General features: G+C 41.8%; 2 protein-coding genes across 2 annotated transcripts; one reads left to right on the forward strand and one right to left on the reverse strand.

The window, feature by feature from the left end:
• Positions 1-12176: 12176 nt before the first annotated feature.
• On the forward strand, positions 12177-13265 carry LOC137579576 (large ribosomal subunit protein uL2m-like). The gene is made up of 2 exons (XM_068293356.1): positions 12177-12708; positions 12771-13265. Exons 1-2 carry the CDS (start codon positions 12240-12242, stop codon positions 13187-13189), a joined length of 888 nt encoding a protein of 295 aa, XP_068149457.1. The 5' UTR covers positions 12177-12239; the 3' UTR covers positions 13190-13265.
• On the reverse strand, positions 13206-14440 carry LOC137579583 (ubiquitin fusion degradation protein 1 homolog). Its single transcript, XM_068293363.1, is given in 4 exon segments — positions 13206-13517; positions 13520-13612; positions 13650-14135; positions 14195-14440. Coding segments are annotated over 4 exon segments (939 nt in total). The 5' UTR covers positions 14322-14440; the 3' UTR covers positions 13206-13284.
• Positions 14441-17798: the final 3358 nt, after the last annotated feature.

Below are 17798 nucleotides of genomic sequence, written 5' to 3' on the forward strand. Positions count from 1 at the left end.
GTCCCACGCTCTTAGTGGACTATTGGACTCAGCCAACGCCGCCGCCTGCGACGACGTCAATTATCCAAGCCTTCATCCAACATAATCAAATCATAGAAAATCAGTCTTAAGCCTAAGTCCAAACCATCCGGTAAAACTTCGCTTTAGCTCCGCGGAATTCACTCAGTCAGAATCTTTCAGTTATCATTAAGTTGTAATTGTAAAGTGACTTTAAATAAAAATTGTATTTTTTTATACCGTGAGTGAAGGAAGGGTTTAATTTATATAACCAATTTTAAATGCTTAACTTGAAAAGGTGTTGGGTAACGCAAATCGCTGGAATTGAAATCAGACAAAAGGCAAGCGTATCATATTGCTCATACGCCGCGTAAGCCATTAAATATGCATTTACTGATATCGCCAAAGCCGTAACGAAAACAGCTTATGCGGCATTTGTCGCCCTTCATATGTGTCTGTGTGTTTGTAGTAGTGTGTGCGTGTGTGTGTAAGTTGGGTTGGGTTGACAGTCGTAAAGTAAGTAAAAAGAGAATAAACAGAAAAAACACAATGCAAATGCGAAACCAAAAAGAAAAACAATAGAATTTAAATGATTTTAATGCGACCATTGAATTTTATTGAAGCTGCCTTCGCCCTGGATGCGTATGCGTGAATAAAGGGAAATAGAAGAAGAGAGAGAGAGAAAGAGAGAAAGAGAGAGCATGCGAGGGGAATTCAGCACATCATATGAATACCAAAAACCAGTCACTGGATCGGCATCAGGCACCAGTTTACCTCTGCCTTTTCATTCGCACTGACAATAATAATAATTGTCAATTGCAGCAGCTGCCTTCACCGAAAGCCTGGTTTTTTTTTTTTTTTTCTTTTGCTTTTTCATATTCAATTTCAAAAGAAATTTTCATGTCTAACATGCTGAACACATACCCACATACCATACCCTCTCCCATATTACCCTTGCTCAAAGCCGTACTAACCCCATGCCATTCCGGTGTAAATTTCACGTTAGCTACCAACTTAATTCCATGCAAAAATCTTTTGCATACTTCCAGGCAGCTGTTCAGTTTTTTTTTGCTTCTCTCAAATATTATTTAACAATTTTTGTTGTTGTTTTTCTTGTCGGAAGGAGGCTTTGCTGTGTGGGTGAGAATGTGTGTGTGTGTGTGCGCCTGGTATAGATGAAGATATGTGCGGTTTTTGTGGCTTACTAGCTGCTGGCACTGATGTTGGCGTTTTTATCGAGCTCAGCTATTTTGGTATTAAGTTGAGCTGCTTTGCCAGTTTTTTTGGCTGCTGCTTTGCCAATGGCATTTGCATATATGAGCTCTCGTTACCCCTCTCTCCCACTATCACTCTCCCTCTCTCTCTTGTCGTCCTACCTCATCACAGTCTTTTCTAGTCTCTACATACTGCTTAGCTCACGTTTTAGTCGCATATTTTGATTAGAAATAGCTCGAGGTTAGTTTCCTGTAGTTTGTTAGTTCTCTATCTACTCTTTTTTCCTGTTTTGTTTTTTCAGTTGAAAAATTGGGTCAGTTTATTGCGTATGCCATTTGGAAATTGATTTTGTTTAATATTCGACTAACTTGTTGTGAAAGTAGTTCGAGAGCTGAGATAAAAACAAGTTCAAATATTTCCAATTTAAAATTTTATGTGATCTCTCTTCTCTTTTCAATCAAATCTTCACTTAAACTTGTCGACTAGCCAAAGTGTCTGATAATACAAATGCTAATGATATGTGAAAACCTCGAGGGCTCTTCCTATTTCCCCTGTCCACCATTAAAGACACCACAGTCGCCGCTGAAACAACAACCATAATAGGCACACACAAACAACATTATCATTAGCAAAAGCAGAAGCAGAACATTAAATTGCAATTCCAATTGTTGTTGTTCCTATGTAAATGCAAGTGTCTAATTGATTTTGCTGCGTCAGGCAGCAGGCAACATGCAACAGCAGCAGCAACAACATCAGTAAGTTGCCATAATGGAACGACTGAGTGAAATGAGTAGGTATGGGATGAAATGGGAGGGTTTGAATTGTTAAAGAACTACAGCCAGGGTCGGCCCTCTTTTCGATTTGCATAAACAAGTTTTTTTTTTTTTTTGGTTTGTTTGCTTCAAACTAAAAACGCATTTTTAAAGCAGTTTTTACAAGCAGATGCCCCACCCAGTTTTATAGACTTTACCTGTACTTTGGACCCGAATATGGGCTGAGTATGGGCTATGTGTGTGTGTACCTCTATATGTATGTGTTTACTCACACAAATTTCATTTTGATGATGCAGCCAATGTGTGCCAAGAGTTTGGCCTTAAACTAGCTAAAAGCTGGCAGAGTAGCTGAGTGGCTCTGGTCCTGCCTGCCTCGTCATTAGCATATGTAGTTCTTGTTATAGTTATAGCTGGAGTTTGTCCCACCAAGACCAACACAAACACCCAGCACAGTGGCACACCCCCAACTGGACCCTCTCCGCCCGTTCCGCCATAAGTTTTCAATGAGGATGGATGCATGAATTGGGTGCGGAGGGCAAATGGAAGGCAACCGAGTTGTCAAAGCGGATTTTACAGCACTCGCTGGTTGGCTAAACAAACACATAGAATGAGAGAAGAGACAGTCTGCGACATAGGCGACTCTCAATGTACACTTTTTTTGTGGAAATATATATTTGTGAGAACTGACATTTGACAATTTAGTTTAATATCCATAAGGACGCTATGCTTAACTATGTAGTTCTTGGCTAATACTTTTGCATAGACTCGGATGATTGACAAATTGCCAAGGACTTGACTGATCGCCTCCTTAAGGGACTGGGTTGTTTCCGCTGTGCATTTCCATTTTTCTTACATATGTAGCCTATGTTATTACTTGTAATATTTATTGTTAAATTTCTATAACCTATTATACTGCTATACTGTATACCACCATCTAAATAAATGAATTAAAAAAAAAAAAAACAAAAACGCGTCCGCACTTTTCTCACTCCCTCACTTCGGATCTGTGCATGTGTGTGTTGTTTTTTTTTTTTTTTTTTTATTTCATTTAAAACATTGCTAACATAATTACAAATAACATAACAAGGGAACAAACATACGAAGTCGGGCATAATGAAAAAAGGATTACGGTTACTGCTGGACGACTTGTCGGTTTTGCTTCGCAGACCGTGAGCTTCTTCAATTCGCCGACCTTTCCCTCTCCAACTGCCTAAGTTTCTTCATCACGTGTGCGGCGAATGCGGCGGCCGCCTGCCACACGTTAGAGTTTGCGACCATCATCCCGGCGAGGTTACACTGCGTCACCGGCTCGCCCATGACCCTCTCCAACCGCTGTCTTTCCTCGTCAAATCTTGGGCAGTGTTGCAGCACATGACTCGCATCTTCTATGATGCCAGCGCCGCACCATGTGCACTCGTCAGAGACATCGTGGTGGAACCTCTTCAGGTAACTCCTGAAGCACCCGTGGCCGCTCATGAGCTGAGTAAGGTAGTAGTCAACCTCACCATGCTTCCTCGACACCCATTGTGTGATGTCCGGGATTAGTGCATGGGTCCACTGTCGTGTCCTCTTGGTTGGGTTATGTTGCTGCCACTTGATTGCCTTGATGCTACAAACGTGACCGACGCAATTGCCGCACATTCATCGATGGGCATCATTCCAGCGATCACCAGGGCTGCGTCATCGGATATGGTGCGGAAAGCGCTACACACCCTAATAGCATTTAGACGATGAGTTGACTCGAGGCTCCTCCTGTAGCTCCTAACCTCCACACCTTTAATCCACGAAGGAACTGCGTACAGGGCAGTGGATTTTACTACGCTCGATAGTAGCAGGCGCCGTCCTTGCTTCGGGCCACGCGTATTCAGCAATATACGAGCTAGGGACCGGGCCGACGCAGCTGCCTTGTTACTGCAGTATTCTAAGTGCTCCTTGAAGGACAATCTAGTGTCAAGCATGACACCTAGGTATTTAATGGCACGCTTGGATACCACGAGGGAGTCACCTACTCTGATTTTTGCGGTTTCGACGCGCTTCCTGCTGCTAATGAGCACCGCCTCGGTCTTTTGCGCTGCCAATTTAAGCCCTGCGGCCGATAGCCAGTGGCCAACTTTGGCTATCGCCACGCTACAACGCTCTTCGGCGACGTGAAGGTCCTTGGCCGAAACCACCAGAGCGACGTCGTCAGCAAACCCGACAATGTGTGTGTGCTGCTCGAACTCAAGGCGCAGGACTCCGTCGTACATGATGTTCCATAACAAGGGGCCCAGGACGGATCCTTGTGGAACACCAGCCGATACCCCTCTTTCTTCCATGCCATCATCCGTTAAGTATCGGATTCTCCTGTCGCGAAAGTAGCTCCGCACGCAGTTCATCAAGTAGCTTGGGATATTGAATGTTCCCAGCGCGTCCAGTATGCGATCCCACCTTGCTGAGTTAAACGCGTTCTTCACGTCGAGCGTCACCACGATACAGTATTCTTTACTGCAGCCTTTCCATCTAGAGCCGTCGATTGCCTCAGCTGCCAAGTGAACCACACGGTTTATTGCGTCGATTGTGGATCTGGCCTTTCTGAATCCGAACTGGTGCTCGGATAAGCCCCCGCCTGCTAATATCGCCGACTCCAGTCTCGAGCAAAGCATCGACTCCAGCACCTTGCCAGCTGTATCCAACAGGCAAATGGGCCTATACGAGGATGCCTCGTCTGGTGGTTTTCCGGGCTTGGGCAACAACACAAGGTTTTGTAACTTCCACCTGGTGGGAAAGACTCCTTCTCTTATGCATTTTGAGTACAGCTCCGTGAATACATGAGGGTGTATCGTTACTGCCAGTTTAAGTGCGATGTTGGGGATAGAGTCGGGACCCGGGGCTTTATTTGGCTTTTGACGCCTCACCGTCTCGATGACCTCAGCAAGCGAGCATTCTTCCACTTGAAGGTGTGTCCCCAAGGGAGACACATGCGATAACTCCGGGGCGTCGGGAAATAGGCTGCTGACGATGGAGCGTACAGTGGTTGTGTCTGATGGGGATGACGGCGTTGCCTCGTGGAGCACTTCCTGATTGAAGCGTAATTCGCCATATGGAGGTCCAGATTCCGCAGATCCAGATGACACGGAGGAGGAGGAGGCGGTGTTGGTGTTGGTGGAGGATGTGGAAGGTGGGTGGTTTACTGAGTTATTATTATTGTTGTTATTGCTACTGCTGCTGCTGTTATTGTTGTTGTTGCTAGCGGCCAATTCAGGACTGTTGTTATTATTGTTGTTGTTATTCAACGCAGATGCCGAGCCATGATGCAACTGCAGCATATCCTTGGCTATGGCAACAGTTGCTGCGTCGACGTTAACGTTAACAGCAGCACCTGCAATGCTGGTGGGTGTATTTAGTACGGTGTGTACCGTTACAATGTGATTGTTGTTGTTGTTGTTGTTGCTATTATTATTATTGTTGCTGCTGCTGCTGATGATGATGTTGTTGTTGCTGCTGTTGTTGTTGATGCTATTGCCGGTGGTTGTTGCTAGTGTTGTTGTTGTTGTTGTTGTTGTAGTGGCGGCCATTGAGAGGTAATCCCACTTGTATTCTGCTTGCCTACTCACATACACAACACACACACACACACATAAATAGAAACAGAGGGAAATATTTATAACATAAGCAACTTTTTTTTTAGTTTTTCATTTCAATAAACAAATTGAAATATGTAAAAATGTTCATTTTACCATCACGTTAACAAAAAAACAACACTGATTATAAACTTTTTTCCAGAACATTCTAATTGTTTAAAAGTTATGTTTATTGTTTATGTTTATGTTCATAAAGAAGCATTTTTTGTATTGTTTATATCTTGGTAAGGGTATATGATGGTGTGCAATATGATTCTTTTTTATTTACACTTCTTTTTTCAGTTTTGATTTGCCCTCAAGGTTTTTTTTCTTTTTGTTTTCGTTATACGTTCATACACATACAGACACACTATAAAACATACATATGGATATGTACATTAGTAGATATTTTGCAAATACATACATATGTACATACATATACATATGGATATGTATGTATTTGTATCCTCCCACACAGCAAACGCATTAGTTGGAGCTCTGGCAGAGCTTCGGGCAGCTGCTCTGCTTTGCTCACTAGCAATAGTTTGCCTTTGCCACCTCCCGACTCTACATACATACATATGTATGTATGTATGTACATATGTATGTATGTACATACATATCAACGCTTCCCATTTCGCATTTTGATATTCAGTTTTTGCCTTACTCTGTTTTGCTACCGCAGCCGCTCACACAACACACAAACACAAATATATACGCTCGATGACAATAAAAACAGCACAAGCGAGAAAGAAAAATAATAACACAACTACTACTACTATGATTACGTGAGTAAATACACATACACATTCATTCGTACATACATACATATGTACATATGTGTGTGTATATAATCCATATTTTTTCTTTTATTTTTTTTGTTTTGCGCCAAGTGGTTGTTGGGAAGGAACAAAAAACAAAGAGAAAAAGAGAGAGAGAGAGAAATGTGCGCGTGCGCTCAAGCTTTATGCGGCATTTGTTTTCCCGGGATCAATTTCAGCTCACTTGCCGGTGTAAAAGCAACAGCTCTCTTTTTCTCACGCTCTCTGGTTGGTTTCAAAATTTTACAAATCTAAAATTTCAAGCAAAAGAGAGATAAAGGAAATTTCCCCGACCACAACACCGTTAAAACAAGTGGGTGGCGTTCATGGGTGAGGGGTGGAGCGTGAACAAATGAGCTTGTTTGTGTTGTCTGGCTCAGAGCAGAGCATTGCCAGACTTGTCACTGATTGTGAGTTAAGCGAAACACACCAAATGAAAAACGTGCTTTTTACGCATGTACTGAAATTGACACAAATGTACCATCATCATTGATTTCCAATAAAAATATTTAAAAAATATGATTGCATTGGCAATGGAAAAATTGCCTCTTTATTATTTACATATGTATGTATTTTGTATGTACATACATATGTTTATATGTATACATATGAACGAATGTTGTATATCGAATGTTTATCTTTGACAAATTGTATCTGATGGCAACACTGTTTTTCTCACTTGGTGTATGTGCTTTTTATTTGTTTTTTGTTTTTGTTATTTACCTAACCCCACATGGCTCCCCGCTCATTCAATCGATCGAGCTTGCATGCATAAACATGCAAAATAAAAACCAAAATAAAATTAACGAGAATAACAAAAGGCAAACATACACACACTGATACAAACGTTATATGTATGTATTTACACATATACATATGTATAAATAAACATATAACTGCACATTTACAGCATTGTTGTTATTTGAGCCTTTTAAATGCTAAAACTAGCTATTTTGTGAATCTAATTGATTTTATGTATATTTTTTAAATGCTAAAATAAACCACTTTTATAATTTAAATACATTGTTGAACTTTCAATACTAATTTGTTTTGTATTTGTATACTTGTGGTCTTAGGGCACTCAGGTCTTCGGTGAATTTTCAGAGTAATACAATTTTTGAAAATTGTTTACGTATTACACATATGTACATACATATGTATGTATGTATTGTACAGACATAAGTACATACATTTACATTTACATTAAGTTGTGTTGCTTTTACATAGCCTTTTCTGTGCAAAATAATCTTTCATTGATCTAGCAGGATTTTCGTTTGAAATATGGCAGCACTGACATACATACACATGTATGTATGTTCGGTCACTCGCTCTCGCTGGTAACGGATAACCAACAAGACCACAGCCGATCTGAGTTGAGAAGCAAAAAGCGAAAGAGAAACACACAATAAATAAATAAAAACACCAAAATACACACACTCATACACAAACAAACGCATACATACACACACACACTAAACCTCAACCACTGTGCAGTGGCACAGGATCTGTTGGCGCAAACAGCGCGTGAAGTAGACGCTGATATAGCGATTTTGAGCGAGCCGTATAAAACAGGCGATGGCCCACTGTGGGTAGTGGACTCGTCTAAAAAAGCTGCCATTTGGTTATGCGGACAAAACGTACCGGCTATGGAGTCGATTTATTCGTCCCTTGGCTACGTTCGCGCGAAAATCGGGGATATGTGGTACTATAGTTGCTACCTAGCCCCCCAGCCTGAGACTCACGGAATTCGAGAGAATAATTGACTCCATCTCCGCTGATGCAAGTTCAAAGCAAAATGTTATAATCGCAGGTGATTTTAACGCTTGGTCTGAAGAATGGGGCAGCAGTTCATCTAATGCTAGGGGTAGAACGCTTCTCGAATCCTGGGCGATCCTCGATATTGCTGTGCTAAACACTGGATCCAAGCATACGTTTAGTAGGGCAGGATGCGGCTCTGTAATCGACGTTACATTCACAAGTGCCTGTCTTTTCCCTCACTCAATCTGGAAACTTTGTGATTTTTACACTGGTAGCGATCACCTGGCCATTATATGCTCCATCAATAGAAGCGCACACCAAATGCCCAACCAACCGCGAACAGATCAAGGAGGCCAAGCATTCCGCGTGGATACTCTTAATCCATCTATTTTTACGTCGGCACTCAACATTCCCCGACTAGACGGAGATGCTTCAAGTCAGGCGGACACCATTATGGACGCAGTGAGGGCGGCATGCAACGCTAGCATGAAGGCCCGAAGAGGGCATAGCCGACATAGAGCCCCTGTCTACTGGTGGGACGAGAACATTGCGGAGGCAAGGAAAAAGTGTCTTCGTGCTAGAAGGCTCTACCAAAGATCGCGTGGCAGATCAGAGTTCTTGCTGCTGCAAGCAGAATTTGCAGCCAGAAGAAGGGACCTTAAAGAGCTTATTAAGTCACGAAAAAAACCTGTTTTCTGGAACTTTGTGACTCGATAGAAAATGACCCCTGGGGCTTGGCCTATAAAGTAGCCATGAAAAAGCTTAGGGCTGTTAAGCCGGCGGCTCCTGACGAAGGGCGCATGGCTATGATTGTGGAAACTTTATTTCCGGCCACCTCGTCAATAGGCCCGAAACAGATGCAGCATACTGCTTTGCCAGTAGACTGGCCCATCACTGGAGAAGAGGTGTTAGTGGCGGCAGCGAGATTACAAAATGACAAGGCTCCTGGCCCGGATACCATCCCAAACAAGGCCTTAAAACTAGCCATTGGCCTACAATCTGAAAGATTCGCGGATGTTTTTAACGCTTGCATGGGTGAAGGTACATTTCCGGACAGGTGGAAAAGACAGAATCTGGTACTGATCCCAAAGCCAAATAAACCTGTAGAGGACCCCTCTGGATATAGGCCAATTTGTCTTCTGGATGCGGCAGGCAAAATTTTTGAAAGGCTACTCAGCAACAGAATTGAGGCAGCAATCAAGGCGGCTGGCGACCTCTCGCCTATGCAATTTGATTCCGCAAGGCTATGTCGACTGTTGATGCCATCAAATCCGTCGTCGACACTGCGGCCAAGGCTATAGAGGGGCAACGATGGAAGGGAGGGCAAAAGCAGTATTGCCTTGCCACCACGCTGGACGTTAAAAATGCCTTTAACACAGCAAATTGGAACAACATTCTTGCAGCATTGCGAAACTTTAGAGTCCCGGAGTATCTCACAAGAACAATGGAGGACTACTTCAGGAACAGAGTTCTGTACTACAGATCACACGGAGGGACGCATACTTATGATGTAAAAGGAGGCGTACCCCAAGGATCCGTTCTTGGCCCTCTACTTTGGAATGCAATGTACGACGGAATCTTGCGCATCCAACTTCCGAGTGGCGCGCGACTTGTGGGCTTCGCTGACGATGTTGCCATAGTAGTGGTGGCTAAATATCTGGCACAAGCCGAGGAAATAACTGCGCGTTCCATCGGAATGGCTAAAGACTGGCTAGCTTCTGCAGGTCTCGAGCTTGCAGTACAAAAGACGGAAGCTGTGCTAATAAGTAGTCGTAAAACGGTTGAGGTTGCCAACATCATCGTGGACGCCACCACGATTACCTCTTCACGGGCCATCAGGTATCTCGGTATACACCTGGACACGCGCCTGTCCTTCAAGGAGCATCTGGAGCTTGTTGGAGCCAGGGCAGCTGAGCTGGGACGGTCACTTAGCCGCATCATGCTCAACAGCAGAGGCCCAAAACAGGGTAGGCGCCTGCTCCTGATGAATGTCATGAAGTCCACTATGCTCTATGGGGCACCAGCCTGGGCTAATGCCATGACGGTCAAGACATATAGGAGACGCCTAGAGACCACATACCGTCTTGCGGCGCTGAGGGTCTGTTGCGGCTTCCGCACAATATCAGACGATGCAGCTCTTGTTATAGCAGGTATGACGCCCATCGACCTGCTAGCACATGAAGCACAACGCATCTATGCCACCAAGATGGAGTCAGCGCCGAGTCCTGCCGAGCTAAAGGTTGTCAAGGCTGCGGCACGTCAGGAAAGCTGGGACGCTTGGCAACTTCGCTGGACGAACTCGATCAAGGGCAGGTGGACATTCAGGCTTATTCCCGATCTGAAAATGTGGCTGCAACGGAAGCATGGCGAGGTTACTTTCGAGCTGACACAGATACTCAGCGGTCATGGATGCTTTGGGGAATATCTCTTCAGATTTGGTCACCAGGCGAGTGCGGAATGCACTTGGTGCAGGAACGGTGAGTCGGAGAGTCCTGATCATGCTCTCTTCGCATGCACTATGTTTGCGACAGAAAGGCAGGCGGCCGAACTGCTGTGTGGTGAGCCATTATCTTCACAGAATCTGGTTCCACTGATGACGTTAAACCAACGAAATTGGACAGCTATTTGCACCTTTGCGAAACAGGTGATCAGCAAGCTTCGCGCGCGCGAAAGGCAGCGCAATACAGGCGGGGTCTGAGAAGCCCACATCCCCCTCCCCCACACACCCTGCGATGCAATACCCCCAGGCGGTCCCGCAGTCTCCTATATCTTCAATCTCCCACTTTCTTCCCCTCCTTCTTTCGATTATACCTATCTTTCTTGGTTGCCACCTGTTTTCTTTTTGTTAACCTATTTGTAATTCCTTTCTTTTTAAAAAAAAAAGTAAAAAAAAAAAAAAAAAAAAAAAAAACAAACAAAAAAACCAAAAAGCCAACACCGTATTGGAAATGCGTAAAAAATGCCGCTCGTTGATTTTTCAGCTAGCAACCGACAACGGCGACGACTCCACCTGCTTGCCTCGTTGTATACATACTTTTAAACATACATACATATGTACATAAGTATGTATATATTCCTTGTTTGTCTCTCACCATTTGCCAAACGGGGGATCACAGCAGAAGAGGGGGAATCGTGAGGGACAAGGCGGGGCAGGCCGCTGGCGATTATGCTAGTAGGGGATGCGGGGAGGGGTATAGCAGACAAAAGCGTAAACACACAAAAAGCACACTTTTCACAAGGCGATTGCGTAAACTTTGCCGCCCGCTTTTTTCCACCTAACATCAAAATATGTACACACACTTAAGGGGGTACACACACACTTGCACACGAACACACACACACATTTATAACAAAAAAAAAAAAAAAATAAATAACAATAATACATATATATGTATATATATTTGAAGATTCCAAAATAACAATCGAGTTTTCTCTTCTCCTTTTCTTCTTTTTATTTATATTATGCTTCTTTTTCTTTCTTGCTTGCCTCTCCTCTTCTATTTTTATTTATTATGAATTTTTTTTTGGTTTTGCTGTTTTTATTTTTGCGTTTGGTTATCAAACTGAAAACTGTTTTTGTTGTTTTTTTTTTAGTTCTTTTTATGTTCTTTTCTTCACCTTTTCTCACCGTTGCTCTTCTTTTTATTTCATTCGTTTCTTTTTCTTTCCTTTCTTTTTTTTGCACACAACACGTTTTTCGCAGCGTGTGTGTATATTATGTTTCCGTCGTTCTTGTTTATTTTTTTTCACACATTTTCGACTTGCGTACCTTTGTTGTTTTATAGTAAAAGCGGTTTTGCTTCACAATTTAATTACTATTATTTTGTTTATACTAATATTTAAACAATATTTTAAAGCCAAATAGTTTTTTCAATTCTTATTGCAACCAGTGTGACCGACCGCAAACGACAAACGGAATACTAATTAGAGCTGGAACCCCATCGATTGCATCGATGTTTTCTCTAGTAACAATCGAAAACATCAATGTGGTTTCTATTTTTTAGCATCTCTAATACAATTTCTTTAGCCGTTCCCACGGTTTTGTAACAGCTTAGAGTTAAATTAAATGAACAAAAATGCAAAATCTTACCCGCCTGTTTAACTGTTCACTTACATTGCAATCCCAGCGAATTGTAGCGCCAGTCGCCCTACAACAGCTGCGCACCAAAACAAAAGTAGTTGAAAAACCGACACCCGGAGCAGGGGAACAATTTCGCAGGATTGTCCATTTCCCTGAGGAGTATACAGTGGTGCCATTGAAAATAACACATCTAGCTGGGCGTGACCCGATCTCAGGTCGCGTGGTGGCTAAGGGCATTGGCGGTGGAATTAAGCAACAATACCGTTGGATCAAATGGGTTCGCGATGGCCCCACAGAGGGTTCGGCGCAGGAAGAACGAGTTGTTGAGGTGCTAAACGATGGCTGTCGAACAGCGAAAGTAGCTCTGGTGGCGGTGGGCGATGAATTAAAATACATACTTGCCACGGAGAATATGAAAGCGGGCGACATTTTAAAAACTTCGAGGGTAATTCCTCGCATTCCAGGTCAGAACTCTGAGCAGTGTGCCATTCAGGTGTAATAACATTTGCATGCTTTTGCTTTTCAGTTCGTCCCAATGATGGGGATGCCTATCCACTCGGTGCTTTACCTGTTGGCACTCGAATTCATTGTCTGGAAAAGAATCCGAATCAGCCCTGCCATCTAATTCATGCGGCTGGAACGTTTGGCACAATTTTACGCAAATTTGACGACAAAGTAGTTGTTCAACTGCCATCCAAGCGAGAATTCGCATTTGATCGAACCTGCATGGCGACAGTTGGAAGATTATCCAACGTCGAACATAATAAGGAACATGTGGGCAGCGCTCAGCGAATGCGAGAGTTGGGTAATAGACCACGATCAGGTCTATGGAAGCGTAAGGAAGGCAAGCATGGACGTAAAATTCGCCGCCTGCCGCCTATGACAACAATAGCTCCACCGCCAGCGACCAAAGAGCAAGAGTTGCGCTTAACATTGAACCTATGATAAACAAACATCGATGTATGTTCCTGCGCCTCTGGCTTTTAATATGCTACATCTAAATACATACGCTTAAAGACTATATATGTAAAAATTTTTATTTATTTGCGCGTCTTCTTCATCGAGAATCCTGTTCCACGGAAACTTTCCGAATCGGTACCAGCCGCTGAACCAACACCACCACCGGTTGCGCCCTCCTCTTGAACACGATCACTGATGGGTTTAATGCTTCGATCAAATCGTAGCTTTCCAAATTGGAACTCATAGTCTGGGACACCGCGCGGCAAGACTTTTTTCAATACGGGAGTGTCGACTTGGCTGTCCTTCTTCTTTTGCCATCAAGTCGAACACCGGATCCTTGGAAAGTTTCTATCACTTCTTCAAGGACGCCAGCAGTCCCTTGACCAGTCCCACTAACCTCGCCCTGTCCTACACTCGTACCTTGGGCACCATCTCCCTCCTTGACTACTTGCGCCGCTAGCTGCATTTTGCTCATTGTAACCAACGGGTGCCTCAAATTCGACATTCATGTCACATTCAATAATGCTTACTGCATTGCCTGGTCGTGTATCCAACACGCACAATTCATACACTTTTTTGTTATACTTGATAGCAATAACATCGCCCTTTGTTAGACAAGCAAAATTTCGTAGCGCATTCTCTAGTACTGCTTTTGGATTGGTAATGTCCAAGAAATCTGTACTATGTGGTTGGAATTTGGAGAAGGTTGCCACGGGTAAAGAAACACTTTCAATATCCAATATATCGCCCTCCTCTAGCAACAGATTATCCATCATCCAATAGGGTAGATAGCATTTACCTTCGTCGGCTACAAACTCCAGGACTCCAGCATGAGAGGCTCGCGACTTTTTGGTATTATTTAGTTTGAAGAGCATTGGATACTCCACACTTAATCGAGTTAGTGTATCAAGAGCGGACGGTGGCATGATAACTGAAATACAATGTTGTGATTAAATTAACGGATAGATTTTCCTATTGATACCAACATACTCTTGCCACCCTTTTCCACATCAGTTCGTTCATTTCCCGGGAGCATTGAGACCGAAAAACATTTGTAGGTGGCCTTAAAGATGCGACCATCGGGGAACACCATATTGAAGCCGTTGAATTGGAACATGTCTTGTTGGTGTCTGTGTGATTTGCGGGTAAAACTACTGAAATTTTTAATATTTGGCCAAAACAACACAATAACGAAAAGTAAATGTCATCTCACTTGATATCGATATTTAATAACGATGTTTATCATATCGATTTAAAAAATTTATCTGTCTGCCCTTTTCAACACTGTGAGAAACTCGATAACATTGCGAATTATCGATATTTTGCAAGTAAAGCCGGGTTGCTGGTGCGCGCGAGTTCGTCCCGCTTAAAAATAGTTTCAATAAATAAAATATTGATTTGAATAGTTTTGCTATACAAGTGAGTACAGACACCAGCAGCTGCATAAGCAGCGTAAAATAATTTTTTTACCACTTTAGGAGTAATTAAAATCAAGTACATAGGATTTACTTGGGCAATAGGAAAAGCTTGTTACATTTTGCCTTATCCTTGTGTATCCTGGAAGTCTGGCTGGCGCCGCGTGTTTTTTTCTAATTTTTTTTTTGCCAACCCGCGTGGGTGTATGGTATGTGAATATGTTTTGTGCGTGTGTGTGTGTGTATGCATGTAATTGCAGTGATTTTCAATTGATGAACTTTATTTAAAAACAATTTTTAAAAAAGAAACAAATTTGGTGTGGGTCTAGAAAAATCAATAAACTGTATTATACAAAGTGTGTGTGGTGGCAGGGAGAGGAACGAAGATAGGTGGGCGGTTGGGAGTGTGATGAGGAGGGTGGTAAAGGGCTTGTCAAATATACAAATTGGTAATTTTATTTCACAAATTTTTCCATAATTTTCTTCTTCGAAGAAATACATTCTTTGGTACAGTTGGGTGCAGTTTGACATTCACTGTAAAAATCATGTGCAGCTGTTTTTCATGTTTGTTGTTGTAGCGTCGCAGCTGGCTGCAGCAGCATCACAACAATTGGCATCAGCCACAGTCACAATAGCAACAACAACAACAAGCTCCTCTATATTCCCTGCGCACACTCCACTTTCCTCTCACAACACGCCTATGCCCCGTTATTATTTGCTCATCTTCTCTCGCACATTCCAGACAGACGTAGACCAATGTCTCGATGCCGTCTAAAAAGCCACTTGCCGCAGCATGATTCACTAGCTACATCTATGTATGTACATATTCGCATTGGCCACCCACCCACCGCGACCTATGGCCTCCTCCTCCAGAACCTTAAAGTCAGTTTCACTTTTTGATTTATTTTTGTTTTACAGCTTCCCCGAAATTTTGTTCTTTTTTTCCATCGGCATTATTTCATATCTATACCCACTGTGCACTCTTTGTTGTACAAATCAAATGAAGGAGAGCAGCCAAAAAAAAGAAGAGGAGATAGAAAAAAAACTTTTTGCCAGTTTTTTTCTTTTGCTGGTTGTTGCGTACAGTTTAGCCGCCTTAATACTAAATATAACCAAAGATTGAATATGCAAAATAGAAGCGACAAAAAATGCAAGTGAAATTCGAATTTCGAATCGTTGTGCGAAAATTGCAATTATTTACAAACATATGTATGTATGTATGTATGTACATATGTACAAACAGATATATTTACATGTACATACATAAGTATGTATGTATATACAAACATGCACGCATACATTGGTATAATAAATGTATAGAACATTTTCATATTTCATTTCCTTACGCTTACGTCAAACAATAGAAAAAGGAAAGAAATATGTATGTACATACATACATATGTATAGTACGTATGTATGTATGTATGTATGTATGTTCAATTTCCAATTGCAAAATTTCCATGAGCTTAATTGGGGGGACGCACAACGATACCCTGCATCCTTTTTCCCTTTCATTGGCATTTTCTTCTTCGATAGTATACTACAGAAAAAAGCTAAAGTTATGGGCATGTACATACATACATACATATGTATGTATTTATGTGTTGACTCTTCATAAGAGATATGTAGATATGTATGTATGTATGTAAGAAAGTTGGTGAAACACTTGGAATAATACAAACTTACCTTTGTTACCTATTGTGTTTCTTCCTCTTCCTGCTTACGGAATTGAATGATGCTGATTGATCCTTTGAAGAAGTTAAAACTGTCTTAGATATTGCATCTATGTACATGAATATTTGGCCTTACAAAATATGTAGATAGGATCAAAAATTTGAATTTTTGTAGTCGGTTTTGAAGTCGCTCATATTGGTAGGTAAGTTGATCTCGTATATTTAAATTGTCTACCAGTTTAAAATGTCAGAGGTGGATATTTCCCAAATTTTCCTCTCAAGGATCTGCTAGAACTCTTATTTCTGCAAGAAATGATATCATTTGTTTGGGGGGTAAACAAAATATGGACCAGCAGCATGAGCGGCGGTGGGCGGTTTTAAACGGTAGCAACCCCACAAGGTCGTGCAGGCTAAAACGAAGAAGCACCTGAAATAAAATCTTATTTCACATCTAATTATTTTCGAACATCATTTCAGTGACTCTGAGACTGTAAGTTATGTATATATTTTTAACGGTACAGTTTTTTTTTTGTCTTGCTGCTTTCTGATTAATTTTTTGTTCTCAATTGGCTTAAAATATCTGGTTATTACCGGCTCGGCTCTCTTTCTGCTTCACATCCCAATTTCGTTTTGAGTTCATTGTTTTTTGGTCTTCTTGTTGTTATTGGGTATTCTCTCTCCTTACAGCTCTGTTGCTAGGCGGGTTGAACGGACATCATTTTTATGTACATATGTGTATGTATGTATGTACATACATGTACATATGTGTGTATGTATTGTAAATGTTGGTTTTGTTTCCATAAGAAATTCAATGCGAGAACTTAATGCTTTGTTGTTGTTTTCGGCGCCGTCAAATACATTTGTGTGTGTGTGTGTACCTACATGCATGTACATGTGTACATAAATGTGTTTTTTCTTTTCTTTCAACGTTTGCTTGTTTCCTCCTTGTTTACTGCTGCCCCCGCACATTTTTTTCTATCTCAGCCGATAAACAAGCTCTTTCTCGTGTTTAACAATAACTAAACAAAACTGTACAACGAAAACAGCAATAAGCTAAAATTTCACATTAACCAAAACATTCATATGATCATGTTTAGATAACGGTTTGTGTATCCTTTCGGCTTGTCTTTCTGTGCATGCCTACTCAGAGCTTCTCATGCTAAAGCTAAAAAAAAAGAGAAAGAGATGTGGACATGTAGGACAAACTGATGAAGGGTTAAACAGGAAATTGAAATAGGAAGCAGGAATATTAAATATTTGAAGGACATTGTGATGTACAGTCGTCCTCATTCACTTGTGAAAACAGTGAAAACACTCTTGGGCGGAAATCAATATTTGTTTTATTGGTGCCACACAGTTTTTTGTTTCTTTGTATTAATCAATAAATTAATACACCTTATTGCACAATTCTCCTTTGTCCCTAGTTTTGTTGGATTTATTTGTTCACCTTTTCTTCCGAAAGTTTTATTTAGTCAATGGCTACTTTGCAGCTGTTTTCGTTCGTTC

Source organism: Drosophila tropicalis, unplaced genomic scaffold, assembly GCF_018151085.1.
Source record: "Drosophila tropicalis isolate 14030-0801.00 unplaced genomic scaffold, ASM1815108v1 contig_713, whole genome shotgun sequence".
Taxonomy (NCBI): domain Eukaryota; kingdom Metazoa; phylum Arthropoda; class Insecta; order Diptera; family Drosophilidae; genus Drosophila; species Drosophila tropicalis.

Coding starts and splice junctions, on each gene's coding strand:
- LOC137579576 (XM_068293356.1), top strand. CDS start 12,240: ATGCAAAATCTTACCCGCCTGTTTAACTGTTCACTTACATTGCAATCC. Junction 12,709..12,770: donor GGTAATTCCTCGCATTCCAG/GTCAGAACTCTG, acceptor TTTGCTTTTCAG/TTCGTCCCAATGATGGGGAT.